The sequence below is a fragment of the Platalea leucorodia genome (assembly GCF_965183815.1).
Source record: "Platalea leucorodia genome assembly, chromosome: 6".
Lineage (NCBI taxonomy): Eukaryota > Metazoa > Chordata > Aves > Pelecaniformes > Threskiornithidae > Platalea > Platalea leucorodia.
The window spans coordinates 51,734,444-51,759,045 of NC_138828.1; the positions used below are offsets into that span (position 1 = coordinate 51,734,444).

The following is a 24,602-nucleotide window of genomic DNA, read 5'->3' on the forward strand; positions in this document are numbered from 1 at the left end:
GTCACACAAAGTTGACTTCATCATCTTAATAGTGTCTTTGAAATAATTTCAGATTCAATTAGATATAAAGAGTTATTATTGCATAATTTGTTGGAAAAGTTTTTCAAAACAGAGTACCTGAAATCAGATTTCAGGGGATGAAGCAAGACTAAATAATAGTAAGAGTTATCCACCAAAGAACTGTTATACAGTTTTTCTTCCAGAAGAAGTGTCATTTTGTGTCTTTAAAATCATGGCTGATGAAACTAAGACTTTATGTAAGAAAGGTGGCAAGACATACGTGATGCTGGATGACTTTTGTCAGGCCTAGAATCAGTAAAAAATATGTAGGACTTGTTAGGTGGAAAATAAAGTTTTGCTTCTAGGGATATTCATTTGTTTAGCTTATGCACAAAACAGATTAATTAAATCTCTCAGAAACCAGCAATAGAAGAAACAACATTTACCCCTTCTATCATCAGCAGAATGAAAAGCAATTAAAAAGATACTTTTCTTGCCTTTTTTCTGTTATTTTTTTAGATGTCATCTGCATAAAGCAGACTGAACTGTTCTAGACAGTGACTTGTGTAATAGAATCCAACATTGACTGATTATTACTATTCAAGTATCAACAGACCAATGTGGTTTTCTTGGTCATCTTTACAAAGATTAAAAAAAAATCCACAAACCTAAACAGAAAAAAAGAAACAAAATCTGAATCTGAAGGTGAATTTGGCAAGATATCAAACTTAGAGAGCTTTCATAATGAAGTTCTGAAAATTCTGATAGAGTTACGGATCATTAGCATCAGTAGTGTGCTGGAAACAACTTTCAGGGGGAAAAAAAAAAACCCAAAACTTCAATAAGAAGACAAAAGACTGTTTTCAATGAACAAGTATGGAACCTTCACTGTTAATGCTCAAGGTTAAGCCATATCTTACTGCCACAAACTATAGATAAAAAAAACCTTATTCTTCTCAAAAAAGAGGTAATAATTTTAAACAGTCATTTTTTTCTTTTATGAAATGCTAATCTATCTTAAAGCATAAAAATACAATATAGTTTGAAATTAAAGATTTTGCTTTCCAAAACTGTAAACACTCCAACATATGCAGATATTTTCAATATCACTCAATAAGATGATTCACATGATCCAAAGTAGGTTTCTAATTAGTCAAGCTCTTTTGAGAATTTTCTTTGTAAAGCCTTAGGTCAAGCATAAAGAGCAAGTGAATATTTCTCATTTTATTGGAAAAATGATTATGTGTTATTGGAAAATTATGATATATGTTTAATCTTTGTATGTGACACAGACAAGTGACAAAGATAGGCCCCTCAGAGATTGCTGAGAATACTTTTAAGCTCTCTTCATCAATTCCACATGCCATGAGAAGCAGGAGAAGAAACGACACTTCCTGAACAGAATGAGGAAGTAGTTACTCTATGCATAGATGCACAGTCAGTCTTTACTCCATAACCTTACTGCACAGAAATAAGCAAGCAGATTCTGAAATACAATAATGAATTGACCTAGGAGATACTTTTTCAGCGTCACTTTGGCAGATGTGATCCTGTGTTAGGTAGGATAAGAGGCAGACTGGATGACCCCTTGAAATTCCTACAACAGCTATTTGCTCTCATCCCTCTAGAATTTGACATATCTAGTATGTTGAGAGCTACTAATATTTCATTATGAGGGCACAACAGACTAAGAGGTTGAATGGAGATGGAGTGGAACAGATCAAAATTTCCAACTAGAAAAAAATGTCAATATATATTGTAAATTCCTAAGCACCTTAAATTATTAGTTTTAAGGTCATGCTTATATGTCCTATTCAGAATTCAAGTGCCATTATTATGTCATAGATAGATAATTTTTCAGCCACTGCAATCTGCCAGGTAGAAATCAGACAGCAATCACTGTGGCTATATAGTTTCCAAACTGTTGAAAATACTGATGCGAGACATTTTTCCATTCTGTATAACGGCAATATAGAAGAATAGGCAGATTTGGCTTGACAGTCCAACAGGTAGTAACCTCATCTCTTTTCTGAAGAGAGATGATGTTCTCTTATGACAATCATGCTCCTGGACATTTTGGGAGGAAAAAATATGCAAAAAGTGCCATTTAGCTTAAAAGACATGATAGTGAAAGGAATCACTGGCACAAAACAGTGAAGTCATTTGCTTGCTGGAAATGGTCAAATTTGTCTTTTGCAAACCATCCATTTGCCTTTAGAAAGCAGAAAAACCCTGGCTGCTTAATAACATTAATAAGAGCTCTCATATGAAAAACATTCAAAGATGGGGTAAAATGGATACTAAAATTGTGGAATAAAATCACCTGGAAATTAACTTTAAAACAACAAAGACAAATAAACCCCAGAAAAGTTAGCAGTGAAAGCTCCTTCTGAACTTTGGCTTGCAGTTTTGATGTGCACAGCTTTGGCCTGCAGTACTCAAAGAACAGCATCACAAACTTTATTTTGATGAAAAGCAGCTGCCTCTATTAATATCACTTTTGTGACAATTCAAGCAGCTGAGGATAAGCCAAAGGGGAATGCAGTGTGTTGGAACTGATTTTGATTTTAGATAAATCCATGGATTTGAGTGGCTGGAACATGGACATACTAGGCATGTAGATACAGTGACATAAAAATCTTCCAGTTACTGTTGCTAAAAATGTGTCTTAGGAACTTCATTTTGAATACTTTGTTTACCAGAAGAAGAGTCGAGTCATTTGAGCAGAAAGTGCCTTGAGCATCTGGATAGAAAATAAAATACATTTGTCTCTTCTTCTCAAGTGTAACTGGCACTGAAGCTAGTTTTTTTCTTTCCCTAGATGTTTAATACATCAATCATGCTCTGCTTTTATGGAGGTGTTGCAATAAGATGAAGACAGAACTATCTGAAGTAACCAAAGTATTCTTGGGACTTGTTGCAAATTCAGTGGCAGCAGTTTGTGTCCCCTGAATAATTTCTGCTCTCAAAAACATTTGAATTCTAAGTTCAGTTGAGAAAAGAAAAAAAAGGAAGACAAAAAAATCTTTATAATGGCTTTTAGTTCCAAGCATTCCGATGGTGACATACACAGCTGAGCCCCAGACCTGCAAAGCATTTAAAAATAAGTCAGCTTCAGGGATAAGCATTGTTTGACTGGGGCATTCACATCCTTAAAATGTTTGTGGTGAAATGCAACAGCACAGAAAAAGAACACTGTCTGAAAAAACAACAGTAAAACCAGCAATGACCACCTTCCCCCTTCTTCACTTGTACAAAAAAGGTCATGCGAAAAAAGAAAAAGAAACTTCATCTGAGTCCCCTGTGAGGTGACTATATTTGAAAGACAGTAGGAACCAAGTTTCTAAAGGTCCTTAGCAAACTGTAAAGCCTTGCTAACCTACCCAGGTTTTCCTGAAGTGGACAGAATGGACTGTTCCCCAGTCCGTAGGTTCCACAACACAAAAAATCCCTCCAACTCAGGGAGAGAAAAAGACGACACTCACTAATAATTACAGAGCTTCAAAATGATATGCATGCCTATAACTGTACAGGAGGTATGTGCACCATACACCCTTCAGCTGGAAAGTTTATCTCAAGAATACTCCTGTAGAGCTCAACAGTCCTGCTGTTCTCTACTCCACAGTGGGGGTAGAGAAGCTGGTATGTGCTTTCCACCTCTCAGTTCTTCTGAACTGCAGAGCCCTAGTGCGTCAGGGACTTTGATAAGGTGATGGGGAGAGTAAAAGGGGATGCAGAGCATGCACATGGATAACACACATTGCAAAGCTCCAATTCTTGGTAAGCAACTTTGTCTTTTACCTCTAGCACTTTGTCATGTGCCTATCCTACTATGGGTGATTCCCATCCACCCTACACAGCTTGCAGATCTAAACAAAGATGTCTAGAGGACTGCTTGGCCAATCCCAGTGTCCTCTCTGAAGCCTCTGCAATGATGTAAAGCACACTGAAAGTGTGTAAGGAGTTTTAAATGGCATTACATGGAAATGCTGGAAATAAAGATTTTTTGAAGGGAGGCCACTTAATCTACCTGATAGTATCCAATCAAGTTCTGTTTTGGCTTGAGTGGGCAGATGTCATATTGAATAAGAAAATACCATAGCTTCTTATGGCTTGAAATTCAATTTAAATAGGCAAAGATCATTACGGGGGGGGGTGGGGGGGGGGGGTGGGGTGTAACATCAGCTGCAGCTGACTGTCACAGCTGTAAGAGCTGAGAACATTTACATCAGTTAAGGATCTGTTTGTTTGATTTAAAGCAGATTAAGCAGGAAACTACCAAACTCTCTGGTCGCACAGACACCCCACTTTCATACAAGAAAATGTGGGCAATGCCACTGCTATTAAAATCTACTGCGAAACTCTCAATTCAGTGTAAAAAATCAGCATAGCTGAATTCAATGGGGCACATGGCTCTGGATTTTCATCCAATAGATGAAATATGACACTGAAGGGAAAAGAACAGTTTGAGATATTCAGTCCATCTGAAATTAGGTTTGAAGACAAATACATCAGTAGATGTATTCTCACATACTGAGAGGGCAGAAAATCTAAACATCTGCAGCCAAAGGTATGCAGGTATTAACTAAAAATGAAATTATTATTGTAAGGGGTGCTGCTCCAGGCAATACAAAATATGTCATGTAACAGGGATATATATTTCCCATAGTATATGATACACATAGCATATGTACATACATATATACACTAAACAGGCTTTCAGTCTGCCACAACTCTTACCCAACTGTAACAAAAGTTATAGCTGTGACACACATCTGGAATGAATGATCAGCAGAGAATTCCAGAACACTGCTGTGATCAGACCTCAAATAATAAATAATTGCACAAATCCAATTCCTAATTACTTGATTGCAATCCTTTTAATAGGGACCTTTTTTTTGGTGCTTTTGCAATGTTTACTACATAGAAGCTCAATCCATGACAGGGGCAGTATAAATAAGCACAAAATTGGTAAATATTATTCCTATTGCTATGTAATTTCATTTCTGTTGTCATAAACATAAGTCTCTTTCATCTTTTTCCTATGGTTTAGAAAATACTTTTTCAAATTAGTAGATAAGGCTTATGGAAATGAAAACAAGAGACTGTTTCCGAATTCGTGTTTTCCCCTTATACTGCTCACGATCCTTTCAATATTTAAACCACTGCGTATCAACAGAGGGACCACTCCAATGCTTTTTAGAAAATCTCTGTTTACAGTTTACAGCTGTATTAACAAATCTCTGAGTCACACTAGCAGCTTGATTTGTGGTTTACTCTGTGTGACCTCAGCTTTGCTATTTAGTTTCTTGAGGGACAAGATTTTTTCAGGAGTCTGTCTGATTTGCTGTTGCTTTTATGAGAGAGAATATTTGGCTGCTAGTCCCAGACTAATATTTTAATGTAAAAAGCGTGTTAATACTATGATGATTACTTTTAAGTCAAAGTCACTCATTGTCTCTTAAAATTAACATCAATGTGATAAACACAAGTGTCAGTAGAACAGAAACTTTCTAAAAAGTTTTGATACCTGCAGTTTATGTGGCAAAGACCATAACTGTAGTAGCAAGTACTACTAGCTTTTCTTGTAGTGACTTTAAACTTGTGCCATGCCTATATGTTACAACTACTCCGTAGCTGTCAGTAGAATTTTCACACACACATCGTCACTGTTGACTGGTATTTCAACTTGCTTACACGGGCATAAACAATTTTATGCGAAGTTTAAAAATTCACAAGCTAAAGGAGACCTGAATTTCTTACTATAAATCTGTTCACAGATAACCTGCAGTCTTACCAGACATGCTCGTCTTAGGAGAAAACAAAGCTGCCTGTAAATAAGAAGCACTATAGGCTTTCCCAGCAAGAACAGCAAAGTGTTTTTTGGCCAAACTGAGGGGCTGATCACTGATTGTGAAATGTACACTTTAAAACAATATTAACTTCATTGATGTGAGCAATCTTAGCAAGGAGAAAAATGCAACTCAAGCCCATCTCCTGCTTTCAGCAGAGCCCAGTATCTTCTGTGAAGTTTCTGGTTTCAACTGTATGGAAAGCTACGGAAATGTGGTGGAAGATATGACAACACTTATTTCACCTGGTAAAATGGAGATTTTAGGGACAGCTCTGTGAGAAACATCATGAACTTTAGGCACTGGTGCAAGAAATGAGAGAAGATGCATTCTGGGGCACATTAGACATTATTTGAACTGTCATTTCAGACACAAAGAGTAGAAATACACAAAAGCTGTATTTTCACTGAAGCTAGGCAATATGAGCCAGAAAAGTCAACTAAACGGCATGGCTAAAGGGGCTGACAGAAAGCTAAAAGAATTCACATGAGCTTTTGAACTTTGTATCACTAGTGGCCAAGTCATATGTTTAATTCAATGATCTTCATGATGTACCTAGATCAAAAGAGAGGTAAATGGAGATAAGAGTTTTAAATGGCATTATACAGAAATGCTGGAAATCAAGACTTTTTGAAAGGAGACCACTTAATCTACCTGATAGTATCCAATACCTGTAATCCACTAACAAATGTTTAGTTACTGTTATATTGAGAAGATTATGCCATAGTGGAACCCAGCAGATCAGGTGAATCACAGTCTTGTGAACACCACTAGGTTATTTGGAATAATTCCAGAAAAAATAAACTCAACATCTTCTAATGTTTATCTTCATTGTATCATCTCATCCAAAAACAGCTGTGCAAACTTAGGCAGGAAATTGCCTCAGTACATGATCATGAAAGAACATCTAATTACATAGTTCATTTCAAGGTAATTTTTGAAGGTTTATTGGAAATATATTCTCTGAATAAAACGCCTTTGTGAACAAATGGCATTTATAAGGAAGGATATTTGGAGAAAAACTCAAGCGCTTTCTTTTAAAGTTATCATTCTTGCAACATGCAAGGTACATTTTCAGAATTTTGCAAGCTGCACAGAAATTGTTTTAAAAATGTACGGGAAGATCAAGACTGAATTGCATACTGACAGACTCGTACACTACTCACAAAAGAGCAGGGAGAGTACCAAACTTGAAAGTCAGAAATTAATATATGTAGTTACATACGTGGAATATATACAACAGTCCACACAACTGAGCCTCTACACAGACACAAGTTTTGAAGTAATGGGTCACAAACGTAGAAAACAAAATCACAATCTCCCATATTCAGAATAGATGACTAACTTACCCAAAAGATAAATTCACAAATTTCTGCCTCAGCTCTAAAGTCCTACAGAATAAAGCACATATAAAACTTGGAATTCCGAGAAACTTAGTATCGTTCACTGTATTTAGAGAATGTATTGCTCAAGCTTTATAAAGGGACTGAAGCCAATGTATTCAATTATTATGGATACTCATTTAATAGAGATAATAAGTCTCCCTCAGATAAGGTAGTCCGACATTGTGCTTGTAAGATGTGAAGAGATCCAAAAAGCCTCAGGTGAGATGACCTTACTGGAAGCAACAGTCCAGAATAAGGACAGTTCTTAATGCTTTTCTTGAAAAGTTCTCCAGTGCCACTGAAGCTGAAAAGCTTCCTTTTTGCTATGCCTAAGTATGCTAAACTAGGCATGCTCTGAACAAATGCACCCATCACTGAAATAAATCTAATTGTGCAGTGTCTGAAATTCTTTGAGGGGCTAGGGGCATTCCTGAGCATTGTACATTTGTAATGATTCATATACTGCTTTAAAATATACAAGTTTCAGAAAACCGGATTTTGGTCAATAGACTCAGAAATACACCTAGAAAGGGAAGAACCATAAGTTGTGTGAATTTGTCATGACAAATGTTAACAGCACAGCTCTAAGGCACCCTCCCAACTACAATTTGTATTAATCTTGAAGATCCTAACATAGCTATTAAGAAATAAGAAGAGTCTATGCACTTAATGGCAAACATTTAAGATCAAATAATCAAATAGGTGGTGAAAACAAACTATTCTGGATAAGGAAAATGGATCTTGACAAAAAAAGACGAAGAATCAGCTAAACTAGGCACACTAGATACACAGTATTACACATTTTTTCATATTTTTGGGGGGATAAAGTCAACCGTGGAGTAGTGCAATACTTTGACAAAAGAACTGAGAGACTAATTCAGGGACATTAGAGGCATCCATGCAATAGCTAAGGACATGATACAAACTCGGAGAGAATATGAGGAGGAACTGAAGAAAGCAGTGACAGAAAATGGCAAGTTGGATCAGATAGCATCGAGGAGCTAGTGAAAGAAATCAAATACATCAACTATATGTTCTCTTCATGGAAAACCAAGCTGTTTGGCAGAAAAGCTGCAGTCATAGTCTGGTACAAGGCTTCTATATGGCACAGAGGTGCTGTGAAAGATCATATTCCCTGCACAGTTATTTCAGATAAAGAACCACTGACTGCCCTGCAGAGACAAAAGACCATTCCAGAATGAAGCTGGGAAATGTTCATGGGAACATAACAAAGTATTGGAAGAAGTAAATTCAACAGCAGAATTGGGATGCTACACACAAGCCAGTATCATTCAAACAGTGAAGTCCAAAAATAGCTTAGGAACTGGGCTTTTACAATACTACAACAGTAGTAACAGGAGACAGACAGTTGTAACATAAAAAAGAAATAGATTCTCAGCTGAGGAGAAATTACTTATCATTGCATATGCCTCAAAGAAATATCAACAAATACGTAAATAATATGGGTCAAAATAAAACAGACTGCAGTCGATTCCAGATGATATTTAATTTTCTTGGAAAATACTTCCATGTTTATGCTGAGCATTACTTTAGTTGAAAAAAAAAAGATCTTAAAGTCATATTCCTGTTTCAGTTTGTATAGAAGGGAATCAAAGAGGTCGCCCTAGTCCTTTTTCTTCTTCAAACATATGATTAACTCTGCCTATGGCATTCCTATACATAACTGCCTATTCCATCTGTATCTTAAAACCTTTCTTGTCCTGGACTAATTTTTTACACTGTCCAAGTCTCATTTACAAAGTATTACAGACTCTTACAGAACTTCACAGGCTCTGAAAACTGAATATCTATGAGATCCTTTGGCATCTTCAGTTCCAAAGCCAAAGGCCTCATGTCCAATTAGGCTTGGACAGAATCATCTCCAGGGAATACACAGGTCCTTAAAACAGAGTCACTACTTTTAACTACAGCTGAGTCCAGATTTTTCTAATACTAGAATTTTGAAAAAATCTCCTATGGTTGGAATTTTTTATTCCATACTTAGAGAGGCCTTACTCTTCTTATTTCATTACGTACTTGTGTCACCTATGTTTTGGTGTCAATAATTTGCATAATGTATATGCTATTACTGCTCAAAGGCCTTTGCAGTGTATCAAAGAAAACAGTTTAGACCCAAACAATAGTTAGCTGTATAAGTAAAAGTCAATGGTGACAGAGGAGACTTGCAGTGATTTTTTTCTTTCTGGATTCACAAAACTAGCAAATGGGAATTTCAGGTGCCTACGAGTGTCAGGTTCAAAATTATTCTACCATTTGCTCCACTTACTTAACTGAGACTAACTTCAAGACTCACATTAATCCCTTTTTCCACAGCCCCTCCTCTCAGAACAGTGCCAGTACACCATGCAATTTTGAAGGCGATGCTGAGTCACAAAAATAAGTAATCTGTCTGGACAATTAACAAAGCATTAGGTACTGGTTTAAACAGCTTAACTCCAAGCAGACTTTTTTCCAGTAGCCATAATCCAACCAAGAACTTGAAAGAGCAAGAAGCGAAGAACACTTCTCAGTAATTCTAAGACACTTGCAGAGCAATACTGTATTTCAGATGGTTTAATTTTTTTTTTTCTCTACTTACTATAAAATTCTTATCTTCTGAAATTGGTTTGACTGAAGTTATGTTATTGCTGCACTTTCTTTCAGATACTATTAGTAGTAGTTATTAACTGGAATGCTATCAAGCCTATCTACCTGTGTAGAAAAGACTTACCTTCATGGCTGAACGTTCCTGGTATTTCACAATGATTTGTAAACTGAAGGGATTTGATGTAGAGGAAGTTTATTATGAAGTGCTAAAGTGTAATTTTTAAAGTTATTGTTTCCCAAGCGTAGTCACAGTTTAAAATGACGTAGGGTTTGATGTAGAAAACACATGTAGAAAAAATTGCCTAGAGACTGCAAAAGCAATAGAAGCCAATGGATTTAGCTATTTTCTAGATTGGCAGCTTGAAAATCATGACATAAAGCAAGGTCTATGAGGGGATCTAATGAAACGTAATGAATTATAAGCTTTGGCTAGGAACAAATATGGAAGGAAAGACATGACAGATAGAAGGAGAAAAAAAAGAGAAGAACAGTACTAAAAGCAAATGTCAGAGGGAGAACAAGAAATAGAAGTCACATGTACACAAGTGCTCAGAAATTTAGTATTCAATATATTGACACAGAGTGAAAGAAAAAGGTCACTTCTGAACTTTGACTATGGATATAGAGTCAATGAAGTCTACCGAGGACTGGGAAGATGGTTCTGGAAGACAATAAGGAAAAGGGCAACTGATGCCCTTTCGTTAGAACTTCAATAGAAGATTTTTTAAGTCTGATCTTCTGAAGGAGCACAAATAACAACATTGGAGAGCTTGCTGCCATTTGTTGTTGAAGAGCTGGGAAAACAACCTAAAGCTGCTTGAAAACTCCAGAGAAATAAAGGGCAAGAGAAAATGACAAAATGAACTATGCCCACTTGCATTTATTATTCAGTACTTTAGAGCATACTGAATAACATGCAGTTTTGTTTTAGCTATGAGCAGCAAAATGTTTCGTTATCCTTGTCAGATAATGAACAGGTAGGAGAACTGAATCAAATGGACTCCCTTAATACTGCAATCAGTCAGAAGCCTGGTGGAATCAATGTCCTGAACAAAAGAGCAGGTCTTTCTGGAAAGCCTCCTGGTGACAAGGATTACGATGGGGTCTAGTACCATGCATGTCCACCTCTCATGGATGGTGCAGGGGTATCCTTGAAGTAGCTGTACTGTTCTGCATGGTGGCTGAGGAGAATTCCAAGTTAGAGCTAAAAACTAGGTTGAATAATTAATTTCAGGGCAAATACCTCAGGGTACTTATCAAAATTAGGATACTTATCAAATTACACCAACTGCAAAAAAACTCAACCCAAAATGTTCTGCCCTCTGAAGGGTCCAGTTTCTTTTCCAGGAGCAAGAGAAATTAATAGAAAGCAAGAAAGCATGAGAGAGAATAGCACCATTTTGAGGCTGCTAGCTGAATGACACCCTGTGGACTAAAATCACCCTGAATGACTGAAAGTTTGCAGTGAGGCCCTTTCTGTCCACCATGAGTAATGTAATTACTGCAGCTGTAGTCACTGGGTGGGGTGTGGGGCTTCTAATCCTGAGAATGGTCTCTGGTAGGACAGACAGACTCCAGTCCTAAGTAACCATGTAGCCACACATACAAAGAGACTAGTAGCTTACTTCTAATAACTAACTCCACACTTAGACCTGTGAGAGGAAGGTTAGTTTTCGGATTACTGCCTATTCAGTGCCCTACTATAGCTGACATATTAATCTAACTTTTCCAGTTATACTGCATTCCTAACTTGTCAGCTCATCTGACTCTTTTCTTACCTCAGTAGCAGCTCAGAGTAGAATATAGAAGGCATAACGTTATTTTAATTTACAGATGATCGTTAGACAGTCCTCTATTTCCAGTAACATTCCAATGTACTAAAAATGTCAATTTTTTAGTGTTTCTAGAAAAAGTAGTTGGTCACATACTATATTTGTGCTTATCACATGAATCCGTCGAAACGTTCCTACAAAATACATTCTTAAAATAATGTTAATAAATATGTCTTCGAAATGGGTTTTAGCTAAAAGTAAATATATACTGGAAGTGTTACTACTGGAAATTCCATTTACTTCATTGGAATACCTGTGTAAGAGAGTAGACCAAAAAACGACACAAGCAAATTCATGATTTGGAGATTTATTTGCAAGACAAGCAAGTTTCATGTTTTTGAGTAAAGTAAGCAAACATTGTGTCCAGTCATCACAAGGAATGGTCAGCAATTCAGAAGACACAAACAGCTGAAATCTCTGTGAAATTTGAATCTGATCAAGACAGTTTGGGAACAGGAGATAATATGAACATCTGAATATAAGCAAAAGATCACAGAAATCAATTTACTGCTTTGGTGGTAGTCTATGAAGTTATCTCTGCACAAGAAAGATGTGCTCAGGCAGCTAGACTCCAGTAAGCATTCTGGCAGCAAAGCCAGAAGACCCACCAGAAAAGCTTACAATGCAGGGATGTGTCACTATTGTGACAAATGGGATACTCCAGTACAAAACAAGCACCAACAACGAGCAGATTGCAAATTCTACCTCCACTAGGTTGCATCGACTTAGCTTATATTTGCTTCTTTTTTTCCATTCATACTTACGCATTTACATGTTTGTCAGATTCAGTCATATCTTTAGGGCATGTTTTAGATAATGATCGCTGCAAGCAGTATTAACAAGGTGCAAGGGCAAGCTTTGTATAGCTGTATAATCTCCCCTAGATTGTCGCTAAGTATGCATTAGAAATTCCTACCAGGAATAATTGCAAAAGCAGCGCTCAGCCTCCTTTTAAAATGTTACTATTCATAATGCCCCTAAGAAGAGTGCAGCATCTCAGTATTCTATTATTATAGAGTGTATAAAAAACAGCTTTCACAGAATGCGTAATGGATCTCATAAGGGAGAGACCCAAGTCAATAACAACTCTAAAACAGGAATCTTTCAGACAAAACTGGACAGATCTCTACCCTCAATGGAAAAAGGCAAAGGAAAAAAAACAAAACAAAACAAAACAAAAAAAACCTCAGCAGCAAACAATTTAACAAGGATAGTGCAAAGTTATTCTTCAATATAGGAGTGGTCATCTTCACGCCATCTTCAGTGTAATACTCAGTGGGTATGGATCGTCCAAAGAAAAAGTGTAAATGTATGATGAACAGAAGCAGGACAAATTCCTAGGAATGTCCAAAAATAATTGAACAAAAGTGGATGTGTTAAGTAGATACAAAATACTGTTGGAGAAGAGCGCCTACGAACAAGACAAGTATTATGCCATAAAAACTACAAATTCAAGGCAGGCTTCCAGCAGCTAACAAAATGTTCATAGTTGACAATCTTATCAGGCACTGCAGAGATTCCCAGTAGTGGGATACACTGAATGGGCAAGAGAAAAAGGAATGAGGAGAAGAGCTGCAAAAAACAGGAGTAGGATATACACAAATTTGTGAAAGAAGCTGCAAAAGAAATGCCCAATTATTTGCTAAAAACAATGTTCGAAAACCTCTGCTGCAAGAAAGTGCAAGAAAATCTGACTGCATTTTGAGCTCTACATTAGGTATTTAATATATGCCAAGACACAAACTTGGTTCTGCTGTCTTCTCCGTACTTACCAGTATACAAAGGAGATGAAAAGCTGTTTTACCCAGCCTCATGGGGATTGCTGTTAACTCTGTAGTCCTGGATGCTTACATGCAGAATAGTTAGAATGAGCTTGGCCAGTGAAAGCTATGTTTATGTGACACTCATCGGTACAAAAATCTGGAGCTGTTGCAATAAGCATGAATTACAGAAACACTGACACTGTTAATTTATACGATGAACTAAACCTACCACCTGTCTCTAGGTGGAGGAAAGATAAGAAAACATTACTGTCCTTCCTTCCTGTCAGATATGCTGAATATTGTTCTCCTACATATGAGAGATACTCATTTCTAGAGAGAGTGTGTATATTCACAAGCAATATACAAAAAAGTGAGTTACAATGTGCCAGTGGATGCTGCATTAGGGAAAAAAAAACAAAACAAAAAGGTACTTTCTGCAAAAATACTCAAATAAATAGAGGAAATGTTTCTAGGTGCATCTATACCTGTAAATTCATAAAACCAACATATACCACAAAATGGAACAACCTTTGGCACAAGTACCTTCTGCAACGTGGTAAAAACCAGTAGGATTTGCATATGCTTTGATATAAATGTGTTTCTGTATACCCCCAAAACAAGACATAGCTAATACTAAGAAAATCCTAAGCAACAGGCATTGAAATGTGTTACATCATCAGGAAGGGAGAATAAGGTGGGTTTATGAGGCACTGCAGAGATTCTCAACAGTATGGTTCCTTAGATAAGAAAAAAAAATCAAGAGCAGAGCTGAAAAGCTAGTAGCTGGAGATAGGCAGATTGATAAGAGAAATTTCCAAAGGAACATCATACATATATATGATGTTGTATTTGGCAACAGAACCACCAGACAATCCGTACAATGAGGCTGTAGTTGCAAAATCCCAATTCTGAAATTTATTCTGCTTAATGAACATGTTAAAGAACTACAAATTTCTAGAAAGCAGAAGAGGACAAAAATAATATCAAGGATAAACTGATGTAATCTGAGCAGACAACTCTAGTACAAGCAAACTGTCCTTGACCTAAGTAACATAATATTCTTTTGTTAAATGAAAAAAAAAAAAAACCAAACCCAAAACCAAACAAACAAAAAACAAAACAACAAACCCTAGAAAGGACCGCACTGCAGTAGTAGCTGGTCTCTTGTGTTTAGTTTGTTCCCAAGGGTGTTCTTGAAGCATCAATTCTCAGACTTAATAGCTTGCATACCTACTATACATTAAATTCTAAGTGGCTTCCCATGATGCACCCACCTCAGGATATATAGGTCAGGCACTTATGACCCTGATCTGTAATCAGCTTTATTGCAAGGATATCAATGATCCAACAAAAATCCTGTGCTGACTCCAAAGTTATGGTAAAGACCTCTCTGCTTATTGCACTTTGGCTTTAAGATTGTTAGCAGTATAGCAGCCTTCTTACTCATGGACGAGCATTACAGCCAAAAAAGTGAAAGGAGACAATCACTCACCTTGGTAAGAGGTTTGCTCTTGATTTCAGTAAAACCAGGATTTTGCTTTTAGGGAAGGTATTTCCAGAGATGAGGCCTACTCCTGGGGGTAGTCCTCTCTCGCAGAAGAGGAAAGGTTACTTTGTAAATAGACTAACAGAATATGATACCCGCCGCCTTTTGACTAGCAAAATGCCAGCCAAGAGATGATGTTTTTATTCCCACTCATTACAAGAACAGAGAGATGTAAAGTAATGTTGAGTAACATTGGTACAACAGCAAAAGCATATAAACTAAGAGAAAATACTTTTAGGCAGTAAGAATACCTTTCTGGAGTTGGAATAATGAGAAAAAGCTATAACTTAAGGTGAAGGGTGATTCTGAAAGGATTTGTATGAACACATACTACACCTGGAAATTGGACTTGATCGAGAAGGTCCCTTTCAATCCTTTGTTTTAAATGAGAACTAATTCAGTGACACAGATTCCGGGAAGACTGGGAGATGTAATATGGCATAATGGAAATGTGGGGAAGAACCTAGGTTTTGTAAAGTAAGTTGCAATTATGTGAACCTGCATGTTAGGTGCAGGCATTACAGTACATTACAATACTCAAATTACAGAAGGCAGACCCCAGAATTACACAGCCAGAGATAATCTGGAGACATACCTTTAATGTAAATAATTACTATAATTGAGACAGAACATATTAATGCAAAATACACATAAACTGTTAATAAAACAGGTTGGTTTTTTTTTTTTATTTATTTATAGGCCATTAGTTCTTGATCCAAAATGAAACAAAAATGCAACTGAAGTAACTGATTCATTCACATTTATGCAAACTTTGATTCTTCGTAATATGTAAGTCCCACATTTTCAACAATATCCAGTCTCAAAATAAGTTTGTGGATGCTGTTACCTGAGAAAAAAAAAAACTCCAAGGAGTGCTGAAGGAGCATAAAAAGGCATTGCAATTCTTCATTTTACGAGCGACTTTGTGATGTTTGACTGAAGGGGCAAATAGTGGCTGTTAATGAGGAAAATTTGCATAAAGAGGTACCTTCCTTTCAATATCTCTAACACAAAGTCCATACCCTAATTGTATTGGGCTAAGAATACTCCTTCACCTCTGAAAATGAAATCACTACTTTTCTCCCCAACACAGACAGGGAGAGGAATGTGTCCTTAAAAATCAAGTAAGACTAAGGAGTAGAAAACTGCTCGTCGCTGAGTCTGCAAAACAGGAACATCAAATGAAATCCACAGCTACTGCCCAGGGGGGAAAGAACATTCGTGATTCTTCCCCAAAACACATGCAAAGGAAGGTATCCGCTGAAACTTCTCTAGAGTGTGACTGGATACCAATTTTCAAGTCTGATTCCTGTACTCATGCCCATTCATCACTTTGGCCAAAGGCTGTAGAGCTGGCCATCCTGTCTGGCTAAATAATGTAGTACTGACAATTGGACTATAACCACATTAGGCTAATACTCAGGTTCAACTGAAATGGCCTACTAACAAAAGCAATGTTACCGACTGACTTCACACAAAACCAAGCACCAAGGGAGGAAATGTCAGCACAGGGGCAGAGTACCTCTGCTTCGTAACCTCTCCCTGAAGACCAATTAGTTTTGCTAACCTTGCATCTGCATCCCAAAAGCAAAGTCAAAGTGATATGATATAAACAGACCTTATATTTTAGCATCACATGTACACATCATGTAGAATGGGGTTTCTGTAGGCCTAAATGGAAAAATTACATATCCTGCCCAACTTATACAACAAAGGTAGTTAAATAGTCCATTTAAAGGTGTGGACAGAAAAATAAAATATAATTAACCTGAAACCATCTGTAAACTCTTCCAGCTGCTTAGAATGTATTTGAATAGAGAATTCCAGTGCTTGGTCACACACAGCAGGGTTTGAAATCAGCTGCTTCTATTCTCTCTTTTGTTTTAGAAAGCAGAGGACCTTAGGAGTTAGGGGAGATTAGAGTCCGAATGAAGCGTTGAAGGACCTTCTTAGAACTCTAGCAATGGAAAAGATGAGGAGTCCCCCATGACCAAAAAAACCCCAGCCTCTGCCCCCCACTCCCCCCCCCCAAACCCAGACAACCAAATTCAAGTCCCTTACTCAATTATAGGACTCAGATAATCAAGAGCTGCATTTTTATGATCCTCAATAAGGTAATAACTATTCTTCAAAAAGCATATCTAATGATATGACCTGGTACTATATTAGATCATTTATAAAATGAAAAGAATGACCTGAAAAATCTCTTACTTCTGGTGCAAGGGGTTTCTTCAAGGAAGGCGTATAAGTTTGCCTTCTCTTTACAGATAATGAACTTCATTAAAAAAGCAACTATAGAACATGAAACTTTGTACACTTACTGGTTGTTTATTGCCACAAAACTATTTAGAAGCTACAGAAGTCACTATTTAAAAGTTATAAACAGACTTACTGATTATACCTTCATTTCTGCTCTACTTGAAAAAGAGATTAAAAAGTTTGCAGCGTGCTTATCTGAATTTAAGGGTAAAGTTTTTTTGTATATTTTATCCATCCTTAAAACCAAGAAGATAATCAAACCTTTATTTTGTCATGTAAGGTAGGAACCTGGATTATCTCAATGAACTGTAATACTGCCCATCTTTGTGACTTCATGATTTTGAAAGAACACTTCTTTAGTAGCAGCATTTGTATTATAGTCCCAAGCATTGTTTAACTACACGTTAAATACATGTTTATTTGTTCATTAAATAAGTAAACGTTAAAACGTTAACAAGCTGTGTTCTGTTATCCTGAAGAATTCTTAGTAACACCTGTCCTCCTGAAACAGAGGTTGGTAATTGTTTCTCAGGAGTGGAAAATGTAGAACTTGAGGCAGCTCACGGATGTGAGTAGAAGAAAAATTGCCAACAGCAAGGGTGACAAGGTTCTTATTGAGGTTGCAAAATTAAACTGTGATGCACAGCATTGAATTGACATTGCAACATTTTTATTGCCCTAGGAAAGCAAGCCTTGTTGTACAAAGAGAATGGACATTGTCATATCAGCATTGGATGACTGTTGGTAGCATTTTCTGTCACTAAACTAGACTTGCTGATGATGTCTTATGCTAGAAAGACATGAAGTATCTATGTTATAACAAGATAATAAAATGGCTAGTGTAAAAAGAAATAAAAAAAAGGATAAGAGTAGAAGCAGAGCAGAAATTGCTAACAAAAAGACTAAAGATAAAAATTTTAATGACAAAAGGGAGAACCCTTCCAAAAAATAAGCTAAGAGAGAGACAGCAAATAGTATAGCGTAGCAGTACTACTGTCTGCTGGCAGCAGCAAACTAGAAAAAGCAGTGCCTCTGAAAACTTCAAAATGCAGAATCTTGCAGAAAGAATAAATAGCTGAGTTTGACTGACATATTAGTAAGAACAGAGTATTAATTATTTGAAATACTCACCTCTACCTTTAGTCACTGACAGCACAGTGCCATTTAAACAGGTTTCTGAAGTAAACCTTTGATTCAGTAAATTATTCAATCAAAACCAGTCTGAGGAACAGCTTTATTTAAACTGTATTTTTATGCTCAGTTCTGTTCAACAATTGGCAAAGTTCAGCATCTCCACTAGACATTTTCCCTTCTCCCAAACAGCTTACCATTTTTAATACTGGAAGTTATTAATGTCTGAAAATGTTCAACATCTCAGTTTTCATCAGAACCCTTAATTTGCGCTACAACTTGATCTTCTACAAGTTCTCTCCTTTGAGTCAAATGTTTGTCGGACTACCAATTTTCGCTCGGGACACAAAAAGAAGTCCAAGGATCACCTGTGACAAAAATAATTATTTCATTAGTCTGAATTCACAACAGGAGTTTCATTTATTAGATAAAACAATCTTTAATAGAGCATTTAACATTACAATTTTAAAACTAAAAAACAAAACATCATCAAGAACAATCATATTCTGAAAAGGCTGATGAGATCTCAAATCTGATTATCAAAAGATAGTTCCATTCTTATATTTAAAATTTATCTTCTAGAAAATGCGCTTAGAGAGGATCACTCTTCAACTAGATTCTTACACTGCTCAAACCAAAACCCAGGGACAATTTGTAAAGCATCCAAAATAAAATTCTTCATGATAGATCCCATCCCCAATTCTGCAATGGCTGTACTATTTAATAAATATTGGATTTAAAAAAAAATAATCATAAGTAGCTGTGTTCCTTAGTTCTTCCATAAGTGCCTTCACAGATTTTACAGATTTTGGTCAAGGATTCCTCGAGTTCATTATTCTTTTGAGCACACACAGAGCTGTCTTTACAGAACTGCTTGGACCTAATGCAGCTGAGGTAGATTTAGCATATGAGCATTGGTTTTTCCCTTTTTCATTGCCATCTCATTCAGAAAAGTAGTTAACACACACACTTAAGTTTTAGCATGTGTGCAGTCCTAGGGAAGTTAGCTGTATCTTGCTGCTCTAGGGCCCTGGGGCCTCAGCAATGTCAGACTTCCTCTCTGCCTTCTTCACTAGTAACAAAAACTAGTTTTAGCAACAGAACATTTGGGCCAAGAACATGGGAAACTGGGAAAAAGTACAAAAACCCAAATGCATCTAGCACAGAAGAGAGATTGGTGAGAAGGGGGTGAATGCAGCTTTCTGCCCTGATGTGGCAGGTGCTAGTTACCAGCTTGGCACCAGTCCCTGTGTTATCCCAACTCATGTCAAGTGTTAGCAGGCAGGACAAGCACAGAAGAGTGAGGGTGAGACTGCTGGGGCTCTCTTCTTGCCTGCTGGAGGTTCCCTTCCAACTCCTGACTCTGTTGGAGGGGTAATCAGGGCACCTTTGGGCCTCATCACATAAAGCTCCCAGGAAAAAGCAACCCACCAGGCCTAGAGAACAGTTTCAAAAGGAAGAAAAAGAAGAGCAAGAGGGATAAAAGCACTCAAGAGAGCCTTCTTCATTGACCTTAAGAATGGTCCAGTCCTGCAATCACTGAGTACCCAAATCCCCCGTCACCAAAGTGGTAGGTGCGTGATAACTGACATTTTAATGTAACAAGCAGTGAACTAATCTCCATAGTCAAAGACTTACAACTGCTCCCTCACCTTGTTCTTGATGCATTGTTTTTCTTGGTGTGGGTAACAACAAAGGCATAAGGATACTAGCAATCATTGAATTTGTGTGTAATATTACATAAATCACTTTAAATGATCCGTTCAGTTTCCTGAGGTGCTCTAGGCCAATGTTGATAGTTTCAAGTAAAACTCCACTTGTTGCAAAAAGTACTAGTATTTCTTTAATTCACCTTCCCTAAGGCTAGTTACTTCATCTTTTCAGAGTGGAACTTTTGTTGAATGACCTTATTTCTGATCTATGAATATTACCAATGGAAAATGAGACACACTGGGATTATTTACACCAAACTTCTTTTAAAAATGAGCTATTCTCATTCTTTTTAAAATTAATTATTAAAGAAAGCACATCAGTTTAAAGTTCAAGCTGCATGAACGCGCTATCAAGATATGGGCATTAAGATCCTTATGCCTTGAATGTTTCCCTTGAACTTTGTTTCAAAGTTAAAAGATCACAGCCATCATAAACCAAATTCAGTCTTTGTGTAGGCCAGCATTAAATTGCAGCTGTTCCCATCAGGACTGAATCGGTGTCAGGCACCTGTTAGATTACAAAGCCACCATAAAAAAAAAACCAGACCAGAACTATGAAACTTATTACAAGTCAAGTACATTACATTAAATAAAAGAGGATCCTACCAGTTGCATCATCAGCTTCTGTGTCTAGAAGAGCATCTACTGAAGCCATGCTTGTGACTATGAAGGAGTCTGCAGTATCAGACACTCCTCGCTTGCTGTGACAAACTTCTTTGAGATACTGACTCCTCTGCTTTGATCAGTGTCTTTTACTAACCTTCTGACTGTCAAGAAGGTTATACCACTTGTTGAGAAGGTTTTTCTAGGCCTTCCTACTATTCCCCAATGCACTTTTAAAATCATAAGTCCACAGGTTCAATTTGTAGTTATCTTCTGAAAATATTTATTTAATAGAGAGTGGGACAGAGATGCAAGATGTTTTCCCCCACCAAATCCACCTTTTTGGTGAAGTGTTAAATACTCCTTATGTCTGTTAGTCCTCTCTTGCAAAGAAGGAAGAAATTCTTCAGTGAGATACATTTTCTTCAGGAGGTATCTTCTGTTCCTCCCTGACCTTTTTCCAGTGGAATTTTCATCCTGTGTCCTTTTTCCTCAATAAATGTGCCAGCAAAAGACTTATTAACATAGGTTGTTGTAAAATGAGAAGTCTCTTTCTTATTACAGCTCTGTAAAAAGTTTTAACTGTCTTTATAATTAGCAAGTTACAAATTAATTGTATGTATAAATCAGATTATTTTCAATGTAATATCTTCCTGAATAATCTGAATTGGTGTAAACAAGACTTAGGAAACTCTTTCTTCTTCATACTCACACATACTAGGCCAGAGTTTTCTAAATACTTATGCCTTGTCATAAATTTACTCGCTTGAGTAACCCCTTCTTAATTCAATGCCAAGTTTAATAGTGGTGCTCACATAAGCAAAGTTATGCCCAGGCATACGTTTTTGCAGGATTAGTCAAAAACACTTTGCACACCTTTTTGAAGCTTATTAATTATGTTCTTTCCAAAGTTTCCTTTTATCCATGTACTAAAAAAATCTTTACTTTGAAGAAAAAAAAGACTTTAAAACTTTAAAAACAAAGACTCTAAAACTTTAAAAACTTATTGTTACTATTTTTTTTCCTAAAACAGACTATAAACTATTTCCTATCTTGTACCAAGTATCTACTTGTTTTAAGTAATCCTTAATTTCAGAGGGTAAAACATTATCTAGTTCATGTTCCAGTCTAAAATAATTTATGTTCAGAAGAACACTATTCCCCTAGCTGTAGGAGATAACTGTTGCCAGTTTCCTGCAGTTCTTAACAGCCACTATGACAGAAAAGGCGAGAACAAGAAATGTAGTAAGAGTGAGCAAGCGAGCACGTGTTGGGGTTCAAGAGGGGTTACGCGAGATCTACAGTAGAGAATATGCACACACATAGAGCCCAATGACTCAGTTATGTTTCCAGAAAACAGGCACCACGTTTATTTCAGACTCATTACCAGACATGTCTGTATTGCAAACTCCCCAGGGAAGTGCTGAAGTATATATTTAGTAATTAGGGGGGAGGAGAATATCACCCTTTCCCCTAGAGTAACCCCAGTAATATGCCTCTCTCAACCCCTTCTCCCTCCATCTAAAAATCTCCCAGGGAACAAGAGTAGTCAAGTGCTAACTTGGACTTCTGGAGTCTGATTCTCCTCTCAATTATATAGTATTGCAGTGTATAACCCTACCAGCTCCAGTGAATGAAATTTCTGTCAATGAAAGCAAGAAGAGAATATAGGTTTTAGAATTTACATCAGTGGCAACCATAGGGAGAAAAAAATAAAATCTGTTAGTCTTCATTTTGATCCTGTGTGTTGGCATTCCACTATGGCTGAATAAAACTGAAATGTACAATCCATTTGAATTACCTGACTTAACCTTAGGAAGTTAAGCATGCCACTGTTTGCCGGAGTCCAATGTTAGATACCTTTATTAGACTAGCTTATAGCAAAGCCCAGGCTCAAGTTTGCCCTCAGATGAATTTTAAACCACTAGCTAATTAACATACTGGAGTTATAATAGAGAATCTGACAGCCAGTTGTGAAAAAAAATAAAAGCAGCATCTCAGTCGTCACGGAGTGAAATTCTGCTTTCATTAACAATGCAGCTCTCTTCACATGCTCCCATATTTTTTTCAATGAAAGATGCATAGGGTTTGGAGTGCACAGATTTGGTACACGTGCGCAGCAGCTGGTCTGACATGATAAAGCTGAATGAATCTGAAGAAGTTCCTGCCTGTCTGACCAATAATCCATGAACTAAGAGGGATTTACTCAATAGACCATCACAGAATCTATCCTGTCGAAGTTAGATTTTTTTTTTTTAAGAATGTGCCTAAATCTGTTTTCTGTCAGATGTTTCCCATTCCCCAAAGACCTAGATAGCCAGTAGGAGGTGAACAAAGAAAATGAAATTACTGTCTTGTTTCTTTTTTTCTGAATCCTGCAGTGTCTGTAACTTAATATTTGCTTGATTTGAAGCTCCAGCTATAGTATTTGTTACTGGAGACATTTCTGTAACTCAAAAGAAAATCGATCAGAAGAATAGCATCCAGCGTGCACAGACACACACTGTATGCCACAGCAGCATCCCCAGTACCATGTCTAAATTCCATTCTTAAATAAGGCTTACTTGTCTTTCTTTTTTGCTAGGTGGGAACGGTCGAGAGCTCAAAATAGCACCACGATTCGGTGGCGGGCGCTAAAAATACCCTTACCGGCTGGATCACCGACTCGGTAGGAAGGATGAAGCCCCCGGCATCAGTCACAGCCTGTAACCGCTAGCTGGGGATGAAGGCAAAGGGCGCCCAGCCCTGGAGGTGCGCGCCCGGGCAAAGTTTTACCGGCAGACGAAGAGGCCTCGTGGCTGCGCTCCGCAGCCGCGGCCCCCAACCCCCCCGCCCCGGGCGGCCCCCCCGAGCCCCCCCGCCGCCCCTTACCCGCGTTCCGCAGCTTCTTGTTGCGGTAGACGGAGAGGATGACCAGGAGGTTGCCCAGCAGGTCCACCACGATGGTGAAGATGAGGATGGCGGCCAAGGTGGCGGTCACCCAGGGCGGGCGGCGCGGGGCGCCCTCGGCCGGCGGGTCCCGCGGGAGGACGGAGCTGTTCAGATCGCTCCCGTTCACTCTCATCCTGCCGCCGCCGCCTCCCAGGGCGGAGCCGGGTACCGGCGGAGCGGGCGCGCCCGCCAGCGCTGCCTCCCGCGGGGGCAGGCGGAGGCGAGGCAGGGCGGGGCGGGGGTCCCGGCGGGGGTGCCGGCCACAGCCGCCCTCCGCCGCGGGGCTGCCCGCCCTAGGGCGGAGCGGGGCTGGCGGGAGCGGGCGCTCCTCCCATGGCCGCCGCCGCTCCGGCTAGGAAGTTTCCCCGAAGTGTGCATGTGCCGCGGCGGGACACTTTTATAGCCTCCCCCGCGCCTCCCGCCCCGCCCGCCGCCGCCGCCGCCGCCGCCACCGCTGCCGCCAGGTGACACCGAGCCGCCCCCGCGCCGGCACGTGCGCGGCCGGGGCTTCCAGCTGCCGCGCGGCGGCGGCGCAGCGCCACAGCGCCCCCTGGCGGCGCCCGCCCGGCGCGGCGGCCCCATTCACGCCCGCGCCCCGCTTCTCCCATTCATGCGCCCGGCCGCCCATTCATTGCCGGCCGCTCCATTCACCGGCGGAGGCGCGAGAGGGATCGATGGGGTTCGCTGTCTGCGGTTATGTGGTTCGCAGCGCTCGGGGCTATTTTTAGCTCTCCTGGTTAACGCCGTCTCTTAATTAGGCGCGCGCTGAGCTCCCCGCCCCCCTTCTCCTCCGTCTTTATTTAACATCGCACTCGCACAGTAACGTGAGCGCGGCGAGAAACCCCCCATCGAGGAGCGGGTCGGCGCTGCTATAAAAAGCTCCTCGCGACGCCGCGCTCGCTGCAGGCGGGCGGGCGTCTGAGGACCCGCGTCGCGGGAGCACCACGTGCCGCCGCTGCACGGGGGCGGCGGGGGGAGACA

General features: G+C 38.9%; 1 protein-coding gene across 1 annotated transcript in view; it reads right to left on the reverse strand.

The window, feature by feature from the left end:
- MTNR1A (melatonin receptor 1A) overlaps window positions 1-23,754 on the reverse strand; it is a gene marked incomplete at both ends in the record, with an annotated part of 58,772 nt that extends 35,018 nt beyond the window's left edge. Inside the window, one exon of the mRNA XM_082316393.1 lies at window positions 23,562-23,754. Coding sequence (XP_082172519.1) covers window positions 23,562-23,754 — 193 coding nt within the window. The remainder of the gene's footprint in view (window positions 1-23,561) is intronic.
- Window positions 23,755-24,602: the final 848 nt, after the last annotated feature.